This window comes from Cicer arietinum, chromosome 6 (genome assembly GCF_000331145.2).
Source record: "Cicer arietinum cultivar CDC Frontier isolate Library 1 chromosome 6, Cicar.CDCFrontier_v2.0, whole genome shotgun sequence".
NCBI lineage: Eukaryota > Viridiplantae > Streptophyta > Magnoliopsida > Fabales > Fabaceae > Cicer > Cicer arietinum.
The window spans coordinates 6,729,492-6,748,273 of record NC_021165.2 but is presented as its reverse complement, the minus strand read 5'-3'; the positions used below and the strand labels follow the sequence as shown (position 1 = coordinate 6,748,273).

The following is an 18,782-nucleotide window of genomic DNA, read 5'->3' as shown; positions in this document are numbered from 1 at the left end:
CCGTCCGACAGGGGCCTATGGCCTGGCCTACTTATGGCCTGGCCTAGCCTGGCCTATTTAATAAAAAGACCAGGCTCAGGCTATTTTTAAAGCCTATTTATTTAAATAGGTCAGGCTCAGGCTTATAAAAAAGTCTATTAGGTCTGACAGGCCGGCCTATATATATTTTATTATTTATTATTATATTAATAATAAAAAAAAAAATCTATTCTTTGAAACCAAGAATTATGTTTTAGGGTTTAAAGGATGTTTGTTTCAGATTTTTTAAAAATTATTTTGTTAGAAAAATTATTTTTTTGTTTAATATATATAGATATGTACATTGATATTGGTATGCGGAGAGCATTTAAATATTTTAATATGAATAAGGCTTTTAAATAGGCTTCCAGGCCAGGCTTTTAAAAAGGCCAGGCCAGACCGGAAAAAAAACCTATGATAGGCCGTAGGTCAGGCTTAGGCCTAAAAAATTAATCGTAGGTCAGGCTCAGGCCTTGCAAAGCCTGGCCTGGCCTGGCCTATTCCCACCCCTCCGCACCCGCACTTATATAAATATATTATTTATTTATTTAGTTATTTATTTATTATATTAGTGTTTAGTTTAATTAATTGTTTTCTTTTATATTTTAACATCTATTAATATCATTGGACCATTACAATATTTATAATTGAAACATAAACGTTTGCAAATTTTTTAAGAATCTGATTATGATAAATAGGTAAATAATTGTGATTTTATAACTAATAGTTATATCTTATTAATCGTGACTTTATAATTATACTTGCAACTTTTTATCAATTATCTTAGATAATATTATCATATGACTTGCAACTTCACAAAATATTATTATATATATTTAAATATGTATTGTAACAAGTGTTCATTTGAAATGTTGAGTCAGAAAATATTTTGATTTATAATATTTTATGATTGGATTTAAGATATTTAAATAATTTTTAAATTTAATCACAATAATATCATTTATTTATCGATTTTTTTTAGTTAAAGTGTGGGTAACGGGTATGGGTACGGGCACTTAAGTACCCAGAGGGTAAGGGTACGAGTATTAAAGTTGATACCCAAGAGGGTACGGGCACGGGTATGGGTATTTTTTAAAATCGCGGTTATGGGGACGGGTACTATAGTACCCTACCCATTGCCAACCCTACCCAAGTTTCGGAGCTTGAATGCAAAATTCAAATTTAGCCAACAAAGTGGGAAGTTAACAACTGAAAAGTCTCAAGCAGCAGTAATAACAAAAATTTAAACAAAAAAAATAATATATATAGTAATTAATACTCGGAATAATAATAAGTGCAGTATATAAGACGATCCACACCACCTTATGTATTGATCTGATTGGAAAATCCCATTTCTGTTTTGAATTCAAAATCAATGGCGAACAAGAGCGTCAAGAAACCTCTTAGCCTCAACGATAGTCACTATCGCTTCCTTCAAGATTTATCTGCACCTCCAAAACCCTCTTCCAAACCCATCGCTAATGGTACTGTTACTATTTTCTTGTTTTCTAACTTTCTTCACTTCATTTTTCAATCACACTCTACTCTTTCTTTTTTCTCCCCAGATGAATACGAAACACCGATTCAACCCCGACGAAGCGTCGTTCCGCAAGATAACGATGATACTATTCCTCAGTTTTCTGCTATTACCGACTTCGATTCTCCAATCGGTATTACTTGTATTCTATTCTCTCATTATCGCATTTCATTTTTCATTTTATTTATGAGTTAAATATGTTATTCGATTCTTAGGTCAAATTTCTCCGGAGAATAATCAACCTGTTAATGTAGAAGAAACTCTTATTCGCAACGAGGTTCCTCAGTTTTTCGATAATCGTGCTCGTAGTAAGTGTTTTCATCTCTGCTTCACTTCAACTGATTTCATCATCATCATCGTTATTGTTGTTGTTGTATTAGTATTATTGTTATTTCTGAGTTACTTTGGTTATTCGATTACTAGGCCAAGTTTCTCCGGAGAATCGCCAACCAGATAATGTAGAAGAGGCTCCTTGTCGCAATGAAGTTCAACAGTTTTTTGATGATTGTTCACTTCGTAAGTATTTTCTTGTCTCCTTCTCTTCAATTAATTTCTTGATCATTGCATTATTATTGCTATATATATAATCATTGCATTTCATTTCTGAGTTACATACGTTTATCCATTGTTAGGTCAAAATTTTCGAGGAAATCGTCAACCAGTTAAGGTAGGAGAAGCTTTTCTTCCCAACGAGGTTCCACAGTTTTTGGATAATCATTCTCTTGGTAAGTGTTTTCTTTTCTGCTTCACTTCAATTGATTTAATGATTATTGCATTATTTATTATATATATTTTCATTTCATTTCTGAGTTTCATACCTTATTTGATTTATTAGGTCAAAACTATCTGGAGAATCATCAACCAGTTAAGGATGAAGAAGCTTCTCTTCCCAATGACGTTCCAATGTTTTTTGATAATTGTTCACTTAGTAAGTTTTTCTTGTAATTGTTCACTTAGTAAGTGTTTTCTTGCCTGCTTCACTTGAATTATTGATTTCATGATCATTACGTTAATTGTTTATCAAATATTTTAGAGGTGGAAAAGAAGACGAAGGTTAAGGTGCAAGGGAGACGTCGTCTTTGCAAGGTTGCTGACGTAGATGCTGGAAAAAACGTGGCAGTTGAGGAGCCTAGGTTTGATGATCTTGTTGACTTTGATTCGCCTGTTCCGGTACGGAAAAATGTGATTGAGATTGAGGAGAGTGGGGCTAAGAGTGAAATTAGGGATATTTTGAGTGAGCTCAGCTCCAAGTTTGATGCGCTATCAGTGGGCAAGAAGCCGAAGCCGGTGCCAATGCCTGTTGAGTGTTTGGTGGGACGGAGGGAAATTGTTGAAGATGAGGGTTTGGAGTTTGAAAGTGCTGGATCCTCATTTTCTCCAAAACAGGACACCCATGACAGTTCCTCAAAGGATACAAAGAACGATAGTGGTTGTGTTGAGTATGAATCAGATGACTCGGTTCAGGAGAATGATGGTTCTATAACACTGAATGGCCCAAAATCTACATATAAGTTGCAGGCTAAAATTGCGAAAATGTTGTATCCACATCAACGGGAAGGATTGAATTGGCTCTGGTCATTGCATTGTCGGGGTAAAGGTGGAATTTTGGGAGATGACATGGGTTTGGGGAAAACAATGCAGGTAAGGGAATGAAATGAGAAGTAAGATATTTGCAGCTTTTAGTTTGCCAATTTTAGTTGGGGATTTACCAATGCCGGTTTTTTCTTGCAGATTTGTGGATTTCTAGCTGGACTTTTTCATTCCCGTTTAATTACAAGGGCATTGGTTGTGGCCCCAAAAACACTATTGCCGCATTGGATCAAAGAGTTGGCCGTTGTTGGTCTATCTGAGATGACAAAAGAGTGCGGCTTCCTGACTTTATTCATAACACTAGTTTATTTAAAATGCTAAATTAAAGCTTTTCTTCTTTATGAACAACAATTGCCAATTTATGCTATTCTGCAGATATTTTGGAACTTGCGCAAAAGCCAGAGAATATGAACTTCAGTACATACTTCAGGTATGCAATCTTTCTTGTTTTTCCCGTTTGATTAAATGTGTCAAGGAATTAAGTTCATGCTCATGCCTTTTAGCAGGCAGGATAAATAAATATCTTGCATTTTGTATGTGGACTTCAAAACGAGCTTGAGATTTTGAAGGGAACCTATTTTGTGCAGCGTCACATTTAAATGATTGTTTTTTATTTGTTTGTTTCTATCAATCTTAAACTACATTTTCTCATGTATCCTTTTAGGACAAAGGTGTTCTTCTCACCACATATGATATTGTCCGCAACAATACCAAGTCCTTAAAGGGGTCCCGATATTTTGATGACGAGGAAAGTGAAGACGGCCCTACATGGGACTACATGATACTTGATGAGGTAAGAATGGATATATCCTATGTAAAACCTATAAGATCAAATGTTGGTTTGTCAACATACAGTTCACCTTTTGCTCAGTAGTTTTTAACCTTTATTTATTTCTCTACAATTTCTATGCTTTATTCGTGAGCAATTAATGTAGTTACCTTGGTAAGGGGGTCATTGATTGTTTGGTTTGAGCAGAGAATTGCATGTAAACTTATTTATTATTTATAATAGAAACTGCAAAAGTATGTAGAAGTAATAGCTGTCTCATTGATAATGTATCCAAACATACAAACTGCGAACTTTGAATGGGCTGGTCACTCTGAAATTCTTTAAGTAGAAACCCACCTTACAGTTTTGTTTCTGCATATTTGACACGTGAGCACAGTTGCGGGACAACTCAAGATTATTTGATCGTGTTGGTCATATAAATATTCTTAAATTTGAATTGTATGACATTGAATAGAATGCTCATGTTAAATATACTCTAAACGGTGGTAATTTTAATTATTTGGTTCATAATGTTCTTAACTTTAGGGACACCTTATAAAGAACCCAAGCACTCAGAGAGCTAAAAGTTTGCTCGAGATACCCAGTGCTCATCGCATTATCATTAGTGGCACACCATTGCAAAATAATCTCAAGGTATTTTGATGAAAATGTTTTTGTTTTATAATCGCTGGTATGTATATTTTAGAATGGTGTATGTGCTTTTTTTGAATTTGATTATGCAATCTTGTTTAATTGCTTTCAATCTTATAACTTCTTTACAGGAATTGTGGGCATTGTTCAATTTCTGCTGCCCCGAGTTGCTTGGTGACAAAAAATGGTAATAATCATTTTCTTGCAATATTAATTTGGCTACGGTTTTCATGTCTTGGAAACTATAATTTTTCAGGTTCAAAGATAAATATGAAACACCTATACTCCGTGGAAATGATAAAAATGCGTCTGACAGAGAGAAGCGCATTGGTTCATCTATAGCAAAGGTAGTCATTTATGTTTCAAAATCTAATTATTAGTTGGACTATACTTATAAGAACAATTTTTAGTTTATAACCTATGAACCCTAGGCAATAAACATTAATAGAAAAACTTTGAAATGTTTGAGTTAAATTAGAGATAAAATTGGTAATGAACATTAAAAAAGATAGTTCATATTTATATACAAAAATCTGTCATCTGAACCTCAGTAGACTTCACGTTTAGGCTTTGAAAAGATTATAACATGAAGTTGACAAAATGGAGGCTATGTTGACATGGTAGAGATGGCAGCTTTGTGATATTTTAATGAAAACTACTGCACGTTTAGCTTATACATGAACCGCATTATTCATCAACTCATCAAGTGTATGGAATTGGATACATCAAAACTTGGTGTCTTAAGATAGTAGATGTCTTGAGGCTCAACAAGATATACTTTTCACTTGAGTACTACCTTTGTTCCCTATTATAAGCTCCTTTTGTCATTTAATTTTCGCATATATTAAGAAAATTAGGTAGTGTATTTGATGTGTTGATTTTGAGTATCACTCCTCCTTTCTCAATAGGAGCTAAGGGATCATATTCAGCCTTACTTTTTGAGACGTTTAAAAAGTGAGGTTTTCAATCAAGATACGGAAAAAACAACTGCAAAACTTTCTCAGAAAAGAGAAATCATCGTGTGGCTTCGATTGACCAATATTCAGGTTAGGTATACAATTCTTTGTTGTTTTTCCTTTTATTTTTGAGATAACACTTGTTTTGTTGACTTTTTATTTCTATTTGGTGTAGCGGCATCTTTATGAAGCATTTTTGAAGAGTGAAATTGTTCTCTCAGCATTTGATGGTTCACCACTGGCTGCCCTTACGGTAATTTTGAATGTTATTTTCACTATTCTCTTTCTTTTTAGGCTGTGTTTCTTGTACTTCATATATTCATATGTAATCTTGTTTGGTTACGGCTCACTTTTCCATATTTTTTGGAAATATTTATATGGGTCAGATTTTGAAGAAAATATGTGATCATCCACTTCTGTTGACAAAGAGGGCAGCTGAGGACGTGTTGGAAGGGATGGACTCAATACTAAAGCCAGAGGAGGTTAATGTTGCAGAAAAATTGGCGATGCATATAGCAGATGTTGCAGAAACTGATAAGTTTAGAGAGGAGCATGACGTATCATGCAAAATATCTTTCATCATGTCATTATTGGTAAGTGCTGCTGTCATGTGGATGCAGTATATGCTTTGTAGTTTACTTGTTTGTATAACATTATAGTCAAGTGTTATCTACTGTAGGATAATTTGATCCCTGAAGGGCATAAGGTGCTTATCTTTTCTCAGACTCGCAAGATGCTTAATCTTATTCAGGTCAGTTCAGTAGTAACTTCTTTTATTTATTTGCAATTATTTTGTCTGTAAACTGTCGACCACTCAATTCTCCACTGTTTCTTGTATGTTGGTGATTTTTGTAATTAAATGTGCATAGGTAGTGATTCCATAATCTTTAGCAAGTTTAGGTCATTTGCAAGAGGATGCTGGAAGTTTCCCTTGTGATTCCTTGCACTATTTTATTGTTGTGTGTTTTCTGTTTGGGAGTTGACTCAAAGGTTTCTGTTAATTGATCATAGGAATGCATAACATCCAAAGGCTATGATTTTTTACGAATCGATGGCACAACAAAATCCTGTGACAGAATAAAAACTGTTGATGTAAGTATTTTGCAAATTCAATAACCTTTTTAAATCCTACATGTGTTATTTTTTCATGACTAATTGTTCATTTGATTTCAGGATTTCCAAGATGGTATTGGAGCTCCAATATTTCTGTTGACATCTCAGGTTGGTGGTTTAGGACTGACACTTACAAAAGCAGATCGTGTGATTGTAGTTGATCCTGCTTGGAACCCAAGGTACATCTTGAAGTTTTGCTTTCCCTTCGCATTTCAACTAGATCTAGTTTTATTTGAAGTATGGCAAAACAGTATTATTGGTAAAAGTATTTCTACAGTACTGATATACATAGTGTTGAATGTAAAGAGCCTCTACTTTCTGTTTTCAACAGTACTGATAATCAAAGTGTTGACCGAGCATATCGCATTGGTCAAAAGAAAGATGTAATTGTGTATAGACTGATGACATGCGGAACTGTTGAGGAAAAGATCTATAGGAAGCAGGTAATTTATCTGTTTCAAATGTTTTATAGAGTATCAATTAATGAATGAAATGGACATAAAGAGAAGTATCTAGCATAGTTTTGATTGAACTGCATGGGCAAAAACATTGTGGTTTGGACATCAATTGACACTCGAATTTTATAATGTTTAGGTATATAAAGGAGGATTATTCAAAACAGTTTCTGAACATAAAGAACAAACTCGGTACTTCTGCCAGCAGGTACAAGTTTGTTGAGAAATACTATATGTTTTTCAGATATACATTTGTCGTATCTACAGTTGAAGTTGTGATTTTTTATACTAATCTGTAACTTTCATTCATCGTTTGCAGGATCTTAGGGAGCTTTTCAGCCTCCCAAAAGAAGGATTTGATGTGTCTGTTACCCAACGGCAATTGGATGAGGAACACGATTGTCAACATACAGTGTAATGAGTCCATAACTTGAAATATCTCTTTTGCTAATGGTGATATGCATCAATTGTTGCTTGCTTTACATTATTTTGGTCATTTTTCTCATTTGATACAACTTTCACACGTTGCACTTCCTATCTCTATTGAAATTTTACAAATATGATGAAGTAACTCAATTTGTGCTGGATCTGTTAATTCCTATCTTTAAAGGCTGTTTGTATATTGGGTAGGGATGGCTCTTTCCAAACACATATAGAATTCCTGAAAAGTCAGGGCATAGCTGGAATTAGCCACCACAGTTTGCTGTTTTCCAAGACAGAGCCAGTTCAAGATGGTCCTGAGGATGAAGTAATAAGGTAAATGCTTCATGAACATGGGTAATACCATTGCTAATTTGCTGACATTTTCGTATAGCATTTGATTTCACTAATGGAAAACTGATCTATTGCATTTAAATTATGATAGGCTCCTCCGTACATATTATTTTTTGGAAAATGCTTACTAAGAAAATCATGCCGAAGTTCAAAATGTTAATATGACCGGAACTAAAACTAAGAAAACAAGCAATTGTTTTATCAAAAAGTCTGAATTAATGCAATGGTTCTGAATTAATACAATGGTTGCAGGACTCATGGTACTAAACATATTGGAACTTCATCATCATTATCATCTTCACATGAGCGAATTGTTGACGGGTAATGATGCTATTATTTAGATTAGCGTTTCTGCAGCCACGCTCCTTTACTGAATTAGTTTTCTCATTTTAATGATTTTGTGGTTTCCTAAGCTCATTTGTCCCCAACATCATAATGATGCTATTATTTATTGTATATTATTTTTTAAAGCTAAAGGATGTTTTTGGTTTTGATTTGTCTTGTTTTTCAATTTTGTTTTACATCAGGGCTGAGTTTGCCTTTAATCCGAAGGATGTTAATATACGCAAAAAAGATTCTTCTCCCAGCAGTGCTGGTAAATTGACCGAGTTAGAAATCAAGGATAGAATTGTTCGGCTCTCCCAAATGCTAACAAAAACGGTATGCTTTTTCTTAAATTGATTGGTGAATAGGTAAAAGACAAGCAGTGGTACCCAAAAAATACTCATTTCAAGAACCATTTTTCCTTAAAATTTAATAGTTGTCTGTTTCATTCCTTGTAGGCTTATTCGGTAATTAAAATGCAACTAACTGGATTTTGTTTCTTCGTTTAAACTTATGCAGGAGATGATTTCTAAATTACCTGACAAAGGGGAGAAACTACGGAGACATATTGCAGAGCTGAATCGAGAACTCACTAAACTGAAGATGGAGCAAACAAACGTGATTGATTTAGATGATTTTACCGGTGAATTTGAAAGGGTGTTGAATGTATAGCTTATTTATTTACTATAGGAAACAAGTTTAATAGAACTTTTTCCTCATTTAAGGTAGAAAATGGTTTTTTCAACCTACTGGTTGAAGATTGTTTATTGAACTATCGCATTCTGCTTCTGAAAATGCTATATCCTAGTTACTTTTATCAACATTATTACGCAATGCTGAAAGAGAAAAAGAAAGCTGAATTGAAGATTTTAGCTGAGAATGTCTGCAAAATATTTACTTAATTGAAATAAGTTGGACTATACTATAGTAAAAAAGAGTAAAATCAATTAAATGGTTGACGGATTAAATCACATATTGAAAATAAATCAGTTGTTCGAACTTAATTCAAAAATTAATTAAACTATCTAAAAACTTTAACTTCATAAATTTATTTTTCTCGAAAAAAATATAAAAAATTTGAAACATTTCTTTTGAAAAATAATCAAAAAAAATTTCTCGTAAAGTTTATATATATATATTTTATTTTAAAAAATTTCATGTCAAAACAATTTCAAAATTCTTATCTTGAATTTTTTTTCTGGTAAAATAATTGTAAATTTTTTACATACATTTTTCTCGGAAAAAAAATCGAAATCTTTGTCAAAAGTATTTCTCCAAATAATTAATTAAAATTGATTTTAACTATAAACTTATTCAAAATATTAAATTAAATTAATTTATATTTATAATTTAGTTTTAAATTGATTCTAACTTAAACTTGATTCGAAAATAATTTTCAAGAATTAAATCAAATCATTAATTAAATTTTTGTACTATGAACACTTTTGTATGAAACCAATATTATTATACCAATTTGATATTATTTATTTATTATTAACTCTTCTACTTTTTTTTTAGTGACTACGAATGCATTGGTGTTTATATATATAGAGCCAATTTGGATATTTCTCAACAAGTATTTTAATACATTATGTCAAATCAAATACCATTTTTTTTCTCATTTATTCGTTTATTTTCTCCTGTACCATTCTAAGTTCTAAGAATGTGAAAAGAGAGAGTGCGACAAAACTCAAAAACCAAAGATTTTCACGCAACATGGGTTGTCCCATTTCGAACGTTTGCCTTGTAGTCACTGGACAGAGGACACAGTCGAATTGACAGATAGATAGAGTGTGCAAATTGCTAATTGCAATCTTTTTACCTTTAATTATGCAAATTTTGAGTTTGAGACCGTGACTTCACTTGACTTAACTCACCTCCACTTCACAACAAACGCGTTACAGCATTTTCCAATCCTGGAAAGTCTGCTACATCATCATAGGTAAACACATAACTTCAATTTTGATTTTGAGTGCATGACTGAGATGTATGTAAACAACCCAGATCCAGTTCTCCTCTGTACTTCTACTAGATATGTATATATTTCTTGAGTTAGCAAAGACACTGACACTCAAAGTTCATTTTTTTTAATCATTAAATTAAATCATATTTGGGTTAGATCCATTATGTTTTTACCTTATCCCCGTGATTCAAGTTTGCTTCTTTATCTACCAGATGATGTGTTTGCCACTGTTTCAAGGTTCCTTTTGCCAAGAGAGGTTTTCAATCTCAGTCTATGCTGCAAGAGTCTTTATGCTCTTGCATCCTCTGAAAAGGTTTGGCTTAATCAATGTGACATTCTATGCATAGTTTCCCACAAAGATCTTGTTGACTGGAGAGTGTTTGTTTCATCTTACAAAGCACTTTGTCGTTTTCTTTTGAGTGTTAAACCATTGCTTGGAATATGGGTTCAACAGAATCCTGAGCTTGGTAACCTTGTTTGTGTAATGCCAGGTTTTGTTTCGGTTATCGGGTGTCGAATAATTCCTCAAGAGATTCCTCCATTGGGGATTCAACATGGTCCTATTCTTTGGTCATGTGTGTTTGAAATTATTTGTGATTTTGATGGTTCAACTATGTTTTTTCTTCATGGGAGGGAGGAAAGTGGAATAGAATGTGTTTATCATGGATCATTAAAATGTGTTAATAGATTTTGTAATTTATTGTTGCTTGAGGTTGAATCTATGAAAAAAGATAATGAGGCAATGGTTCCATTTAGCAAATTAGGTTTTAGGGATAGAAAAAAGTTGCTTGAGGTAACTACTAGTCAAGTAAGATTAGAGGTTCCTGATGTGGAAATTAGATCATTGTTTCCTAGATCAAGAGATGATTTTGCGAATTTTGAGGAAGATTTGGTGCTCTTGAAGGAAAGAAGAGAATTCCTTATTCAGATGACACAAATGAATAAGCTTGATAGTATTCACATTGAAAATAAGGAAAATTCTCAAAGGGAAGTTGTTGGTTCAATGCAATTATTAGAGGTTGATGACATATCAACAAAGAGTCGTGATTATTCAAAGGCTTTCTCTTTTCCTCCACACAATGAGAATGGTCACACACAGTGCATCAAAAGAAAAAGTATTGGTGGATATTTTTGGAGTAGCTTTAAACATATCATTGGAATATCTAGTTCAATTGATGACAATGTTGTCAATATTGATCAACAACATAACATGGTCATGGAAACAAGACACGATCGAAGAACTAGTACAATCGATTGTAGCATTGTCAATAATGATCAACAACACAACACGATCGTGGGAACAAGAAGCCATCAAAGGTTTGATCAGAAGCATAACACGATTGAGGAAACAAGAGACGATCGAACTAGTACAATTGATTGCAGTGTTGTCAATATTGATCACCAACACAGCACAAACCATGAGAAAAAGCATGCAAGGATTCAAGAGTTTCTCAGATCAAGTGACTCACTAAGGCTAACATTAAGGGCCTTAAATGCAAAGTTATCTTCTTTTCGAGGATGGCCAAATATGAACAAAAATTGGTTTGCACTTTACAAGATGCCATTGCAAGTTCCAACAAAAAATCAAGACTATGCTGGTTTATGGGGAGGAACTTTTGGTTGGCATCATAAAAAACCTTCTACAAACAAGCCTAAAATGGCTCTATTTTTTCTTATGCTCTCTTATGAAGAATCCAAGGGACAAAAACTTCTCATTGGAACAAAAATATTGGAAGGAACTAACTATGCATTGCATCCTAATGGTTCATCAATGTTTATAGTGAATATCAACGAGCCTTCATGTGATCCATTTCCTTGGAACAATGATAGGGACTCATTATCACTGAATGCTGAACATGCTTTTTTAGGTGAGGGTATTGCAAATGGTTATGGATTCAAATACCCTGGATCAAAGCCTGGTTCACTATTTGTATTTCAAAATGGTACTATTGCCTTTGTTTGGAAGGAGTCAAGGGATGTTTTGACCCTGCAAAGAGTTAACTTGCAAGAACTTTTGAAGAAAGGAGAAAGGATAGCTTCTTTGCCTCCTATTAACAATTTTTCATATTTGATGAAGTCCAACTTAAATGTGTTTACAAGCTTTTCTAGCACTTCCATTTGGTCTTCTTCACCAAAGTTTGGCTTACCATGAAATATGTCAGCATTTTTGTATTTCAAAATTTTCTCTCAGGAAATTGCTTAATGTCATGAAATATTTCATCACAATGTGTCCCGAAATAATATTTTTGTCTATTGATCTGTGTTTTCTGTCAAAATCTGATTGAAAATTTTATCGTTGATTCTTAAAAGTGGCGCATGTAATGTTATTTTCATGACAGATTTTTCTCGTGACAAATAGCACTGTTGTTCCCTTCAATATTTGCTATAAGTATAATAACTTAAATATTGTGTTAGATAGCTTAATAAGTATCATGCCTGTTTTTTCTTATGACTACTCTAACCAGCTTGCATTGAAGTTACAATTAGAATGATCTATGAACTGATGACAACCAATTCCAACTAATTCAGATTTGGGACATTTTGGTCTTTTAATTTGGAGAGCCAAAAGATATTTAGAAGCCGAAATTTTATACAATTCGGTTGTGAGATTGAGTTAGACTCATTTTAAATTATAAGAAAGTGAAAATAGTGTATCTTGAGGCAAGCCACTTAATCTCTCTTACCAAGATATGGTGTAATGGTAGGTTCTATTCTTTTACAAGTTACAAGATACAAAATTCAAAACTAAATTAAGAACAGAATCTTTCATCAAAATCACAGTACTAATGGTGTATAATTTTATGCAAGGCCAGGAATATCACCCTCATCCCATAAACCATTATTGCTGTAGAAAATTTATACCAAACAAACTTTTAAGAAATAAGAAAAATAATTGCAACTTCACTCAAGTCATTTTCGTATCTTTTTCTTGCTCTTCATATTGTTTCATTCCTTTTTTCTTTTTCACCCCTTTCTACTTTAGTGACAATCAGACTTTCAGATGATAATTTGATATATTAGTAATTGTTGATATTACATTCCTAACTCATAACAAAAAGGAGTTATTTAGCAGAAGGAGCAATTTCTGATACATACACAAAAGGCTCACGATGAGTTAAGCTTATTGATTCCAAATTAAGTACTAAGGAACAACTTCTCCATCAAGAAAACGTGTAAACTGTTGAGGAAACCTCTGCACTCTTGCTCTCATTTCTTTCAATTCTTTTAAATCTTCCACCCAAATACTATAACTTGAATTCTTAGCAAGAACATCAAAAGACACTTCTTTGCTCTCAACAAGTTCAATAGCATACTTCTCAAAATTTTCAATTTTTTTCCACAACATATCCAACTTATTAGTGTCTCTTTCACTTCTCATATTATTCAACCAATCCCTTGCTTCTTCAACTTTAGCCCAAAAGCACGAATCTTGTGTCAAACTTGCAAACATGCTTCTCTCCTTTTTTTCTTCATCACTAGTAACTTTTCTATTCTTCCACCACCTATCAAAAAACTCATACCTTCTTTCTCTACCATGTTGTATATAATGACCCTTTTCTCTATGCAACCCTTTTCCATAATATTCAGCTATATCAAGTGGCTCAACCAATAGTTTATAGAATTGTGAAGTGTTGACCCATTTGGCTCTTTGGTCAAAGTCATGAGGAAGTTCATTTTTTTCTAACATGTCAATCACATTGTTCCAAAATCTTGCAAGTTTGTGACGGTTGATGTTGACTTTCATGTCTCTTCTAGAAGAGCCTCTTGTTTTGAATGAGTCATAATAACCCATTTCATCATCTTGTTTATCACACCATGATTTGTACCATTCTATTTGAGCTCTATAAGGTAAAACCTTGGCTAAGGTTAGTGCTAGGCTAGCTGCATTCAGAACTGGTGAAGGTCCCATTCTCCTTGCTGATTTCAGACCTTCTTTGGCTGGTATGGCTGCAGATTCCTGTTGGTTACATCATCGTAACTTGTTCAGTGTAAAAAATTTGTCTTCTTCCAATTGAAACTAGGTGTAACCAACATAGGTTTTTTTTTTTAAGTTCTGATTTGAAAGTTCAGTTTGAACTGAAATGTCAAAGTTTTTTATATCTCTAAGAGTTTAGTAGTGCAAGGCAATCTCAATTGAAGCTGCATTTGACTGCGATTTATCGTAATATCAAAGATTTTGATTCTAATGCAATTTAAAAAATATAATGGAACTTTGGTATTTGAAGTTATTTATTTTTGTTTTCTTGTGAACATATTATAGAAAAAAAAATATTGGGTTTTTATATTGATTATAACTCATTTTTATAATTGATGAGTGATCAAATTGGATTAACTCTAATACCATATTAAGTTTTTATATTGATTTTAACTCATCCTTACAAAATTGACTTGTAAGCTAGAGGTGTTACTATTTATAAGCTCTTTTCGGGTATTTTTTTCTTTCTTTCTTTCTTTCATTGTGGTACTTGAAGATTTTACAAATGAAAGAGTAGTTACCTGGTTTGCTAAGCCAGAAGATTGGATAGCCAATTCAAGCCCTGCCTCATAGCTTGAGTTAGGAATCTTCCTCAGCATGAAGTTTTTCTGATTCAACATTTGCATTGACAATCTGTTAACATATTCGCCATACTTAAGATGATCTTCAATACTACAAGATGGAGAACTAGTTGAAAGCATCAAATGCATCATCTTTATGATTGTAACTGGAGCATCAACACATAAAGCTCCTTCTTCTGAAACAAAAAAGTAGTTTCCAAAAGGATGAAACAAATTTGGCACTGAGGAATCTCCTCCTCCAATTTGTGTTGCAGCTTCCAAACAATCCAATACAGCAATGAACAACTCAGCTTTCTCTTTTTCAGTTACTTGCACCACAAGTTTCCCAAATTCTGGTGAAGTCATGGAAAGGTGCCAAAACTGAAGCAAATAATTTAGCTGAGAAGTGAGGGGTGTAAGGAGTGCAAATAGCAATCTTGGCATTATGTCATGCTTTGATACAACATGACAGAAATTTCCACCCCATTTTTGTTTGGAAATGGCTTGTGAAAATGATTCATTTCCAAGTAATGGTGAACCAAAAGTGATGCACATGACTGATAATGATGAAGAGATGGATTGAAGGTAAGATAGAAGCCAAAGAGTGCATAGAGAAGCTGTAGCTCCTCCAATGGAATGGCCAGTGATCACAATTGATTTGGTTTCTGTGTTTTTCAATATTCCCAACACCTGAATGGTAATAATAACATTAGTTTTCAATTGTTAGTTGTGAAAACATCATAGGAAACAAATTAAAGAACAAAAAAATTGATTGCCCTTTTCAGATTTTAACAGGATTATAAGTATTGATAATTGAATAATTTAGTTGTAACAAAAAAAGAAATTGAATTTGAATTCAAACAACGAGGGAATGATGTATTTTGAGTGGTCGTTGAGTCAAGATCAGATAATTTAACAAATAAAAATTTTAATTTTATAATTCAAATTCAAAATTTTGAGGTTGAATTTGAACCGTTAAAATGCAAAGAATAAAGATCCATTAATTGTGTACGAGAGAAAAATGATTTTAAAAATTGAAAATTAATTTATATTTTTGAATAAAATTGTTTTTGAACTTGTGAATAGTACCTTGTATCTCAAAATTATCAAATTTATTATTCAATTTATTGTTATTATTATGTATGAATCTATTTGATCTAAATATAAGTTTGTGTTATGATAAAAATAATAAATTCCGTTTTAATAAAGAATTCTCTATCACCAAAAACAAAAGACTCCATTGTTCACGCCTTAAGTTTACTTATGAAATTGATCTAGTCAATTCTATTTTTCTATTAATTTTGATAAGGTTCATTATTGTGGGGGGCCGGTGCGTCACTCACGACTTGAGTTTTGTATTAATGCTCCCGAATAATTGAACAAGGACTATTATGGTTCATACAATTATATCTATACTCACATCTCTATCATACATTATAATGATGATGATGACTGATTCAAGAAAATCTTGAAGGAGAGAAAATACGATACGCAAATATTATTTTTATTTTATTTTAAAAAAATAATAAATTTTATCATTTTTAATTTATACAATTTTAAATTTTTAAATTTAAATTTAAAATAAAACGTTCAATCTAATAATACTGATATTTGTTGGTTAAATTAAGACTTAAAAATTAAAACTAACATTATTTTAGTTTAATCATTAATCTTTATTAAGACATTATAATTATCTATAAGGTCTTCAAATTATGTTGTTCATACTCTAACTAAGGCCATCACCATGTATTTATTTACCTCGTTACATCTGTATTCAACATTACGAAAGAAAAACAAAATCATTCTCAAATCACATATCATGAAAAAAAAGAATTGCTATTTAAAATCCCATCACCCAAGTGACTTGAGTCAGGTCAGACAAAAGATAGAAACTTTATGATACCTTTCAAACACACTAAATGGAACAGTAATGACCCCATGGAATATTCCTTTTTATAATAGAATCTTAATTATTTTTAATTAATTGTGCAATACTCCACGATTTAAAATTATATTTTCCGGTTCATTTCCCCAGTCAACTAGTGCTGGTCAATATGCTCATCGCTCATTGTTGTATAATTATATTTTTAGTTGTAATTTGATTTTTCACTCTCAAAATTAATCCTCCTCCCACCTTTATTTGTTCATGGCACTATCTCCTTGTTGAAGGAGGCAACTGCTACTAGTTTTAGTACTTAATCATTTCATATATTGGAATCTCATTGTGTGTAATAATGGCAAGTTTTAAGCACTAATTAAAGTATGAGTGTGAAATATTTGTTTTGGCTAGGGTCCATGTTCACACTACAAAAATACTATTTGCTTTTTGTACGAAAGCTATAGCATCGCCACAACCACTAGAAAACTTTATAAGCCATTAAAAAATGAGTGATTTTATATACTTAAATTTTATTTTTATTTATTATATAATTACATGTTAAACAAATACATTTTTTAAAAGGATGTATTAATATAAAAACATAAAAATATTAACTTCCTACAATTAAATAGAGAACATACACAAAAAATTGATACTTCTTTCTTGTCACCTCAGTTTACAGGTCTCTTTCTATCTTTTCTTTAAAAAAATTATAAAAAAAATACTATTTATCAATGTAACACAACATGTACATCTCTCAGTATTTGTTTCTCCATAATTTCCATTATATTGTATTATCCCATCAAAAGAAATTCCATATTAACGGGGCATTATATTTTTTTCTCACTTTTCTTTACCTTTTTTTAATTTATTCATCACTTTCATGTATGAAGAATATGTGAGAAAATCTATATTCTTATCTAGGTTATAGCAGTTGCTATTTGCTAATCTATATTAATAAAATAAAACAATTGAACCAAATAAATAAATAAATAAAGGGATGGCATGCAAAGGCATTGGATTTTAGACTTTAGTGGAGCTAAAGGGATTTGTATGTATTTTTTTATATAAAGCATTATGTGGCCCATGTAAAAATTATTGTTGCAAATATAACATTAAATAATATAACTAAAGATATTTTACGTGACATTTTAAAGAACTAGATCACTTGAGTATTGATAGAAAATTTGTGTATTTAATTATAAGCAGCATTATTCTTTTTTTTTTTAATTAAAAACATCGTGGTGAAACCGTACTTCGATTATTTTATTCTTGCTTTATTTTATCAATTATTTAGTACCAATTAAAAACATCGTGTTGAAACCGTACTTCGATGTTTTTATTCTTTTATTCTTGCTTTCTTTTATCAATTATTTAGTACATATGAAGAATTATGTTTGCACACTGTACACCTCTTCAACATCTTAAAAAGCGAAAAAATAATGTGATATACATATATATTGATAATATAATAAAAAAATAAATAAAGTATTAGATAAATTGAAGGTTTTCACATATCATTGTTGTAAATATATATACCAATGGAAGAACACCCAAAAAATTTGGATTAGATCGTTGTGTCTTTTATTGGGGTGTATTTAATAACTTTTTTTGTCTTGCATTCTTTATATACATACATGTGGGCTTATTTCTACGTGTTCGGCTTGAATTTTAATAAAAAATTTAGAGGATAATTTGTATACAAGGTGGTGTAAAAAAAAAATACACAACAATAAATCACATGATTTTGGATCATGTTCTATCCTACATTTGGTTTTCAAACGTTTCAATACATAACAATCATCAACCGTGTATAAAACTTAACCTGTAAAAAAAAATTATTAAAATTTAAGACAAGCACCCAAAAATAGGTCAGCATGCATGTATATAAAGAATGCAAAACAAAATATGATTAAATACTATATAAAAAAAAACACAACAATCTAATTCAAAATATTTAATCTATACTTATCTTAATTAATCGTGATAATGAAATGATTAAATACATGAATTGAAAAGAGAAAACAGACCTGGTTTTGGATAGAATTGAAAAGGGAAGAAAAGAGATTGAGCATCCCGGCGTGAACCATCACCGCTTCCTTATTCCGACCCGACGAAAACAACGGCACACCACCTATGCTTTCCAACGCCACCATCTTACTCCAACTTGGATCCGACCCGCCGGCCATTTGAACGCCGGAGAAAGCTACATACACG

At 32.2% G+C, this 18,782-nt stretch overlaps 3 protein-coding genes across 3 annotated transcripts in view; 2 read left to right on the top strand and 1 right to left on the bottom strand.

Annotated features, from left to right (window-relative positions):
- Positions 1–1,318: 1,318 nt before the first annotated feature.
- On the top strand, positions 1,319–9,059 carry LOC101508370 (protein CHROMATIN REMODELING 24). Its single transcript, XM_004503853.4, has 26 exons — positions 1,319–1,502; positions 1,584–1,688; positions 1,771–1,863; positions 1,979–2,071; positions 2,188–2,280; positions 2,391–2,483; positions 2,589–3,196; positions 3,287–3,417; positions 3,521–3,575; positions 3,810–3,938; positions 4,461–4,568; positions 4,697–4,752; positions 4,822–4,912; positions 5,474–5,611; positions 5,697–5,774; positions 5,908–6,114; positions 6,201–6,272; positions 6,533–6,613; positions 6,695–6,813; positions 6,966–7,077; positions 7,229–7,297; positions 7,409–7,503; positions 7,720–7,845; positions 8,116–8,184; positions 8,391–8,523; positions 8,707–9,059. Exons 1-26 carry the CDS (start codon positions 1,394–1,396, stop codon positions 8,857–8,859), a joined length of 3,216 nt encoding a protein of 1,071 aa, XP_004503910.1. The 5' UTR covers positions 1,319–1,393; the 3' UTR covers positions 8,860–9,059.
- A 747-nt stretch (positions 9,060–9,806) lies between these two features.
- LOC101507833 (F-box protein At5g39450-like) lies at positions 9,807–12,418 on the top strand. Its single transcript, XM_004503851.4, has 2 exons — positions 9,807–10,129; positions 10,363–12,418. Exon 2 carries the CDS (start codon positions 10,635–10,637, stop codon positions 12,300–12,302), a length of 1,668 nt encoding a protein of 555 aa, XP_004503908.1. The 5' UTR covers positions 9,807–10,129; positions 10,363–10,634; the 3' UTR covers positions 12,303–12,418.
- A 727-nt stretch (positions 12,419–13,145) lies between these two features.
- LOC101507520 (lipase-like PAD4) overlaps positions 13,146–18,782 on the bottom strand; it is a 6,128-nt gene continuing 491 nt past the window's right edge. Inside the window, 3 exon segments of the mRNA XM_012716750.3 lie at positions 13,146–14,108; positions 14,648–15,376; positions 18,596–18,782. The exon segment at positions 18,596–18,782 is cut by the window's right edge and continues 23 nt beyond it. Coding sequence (XP_012572204.1) covers positions 13,293–14,108; positions 14,648–15,376; positions 18,596–18,782 — 1,732 coding nt within the window. The 3' untranslated portion in view covers positions 13,146–13,292.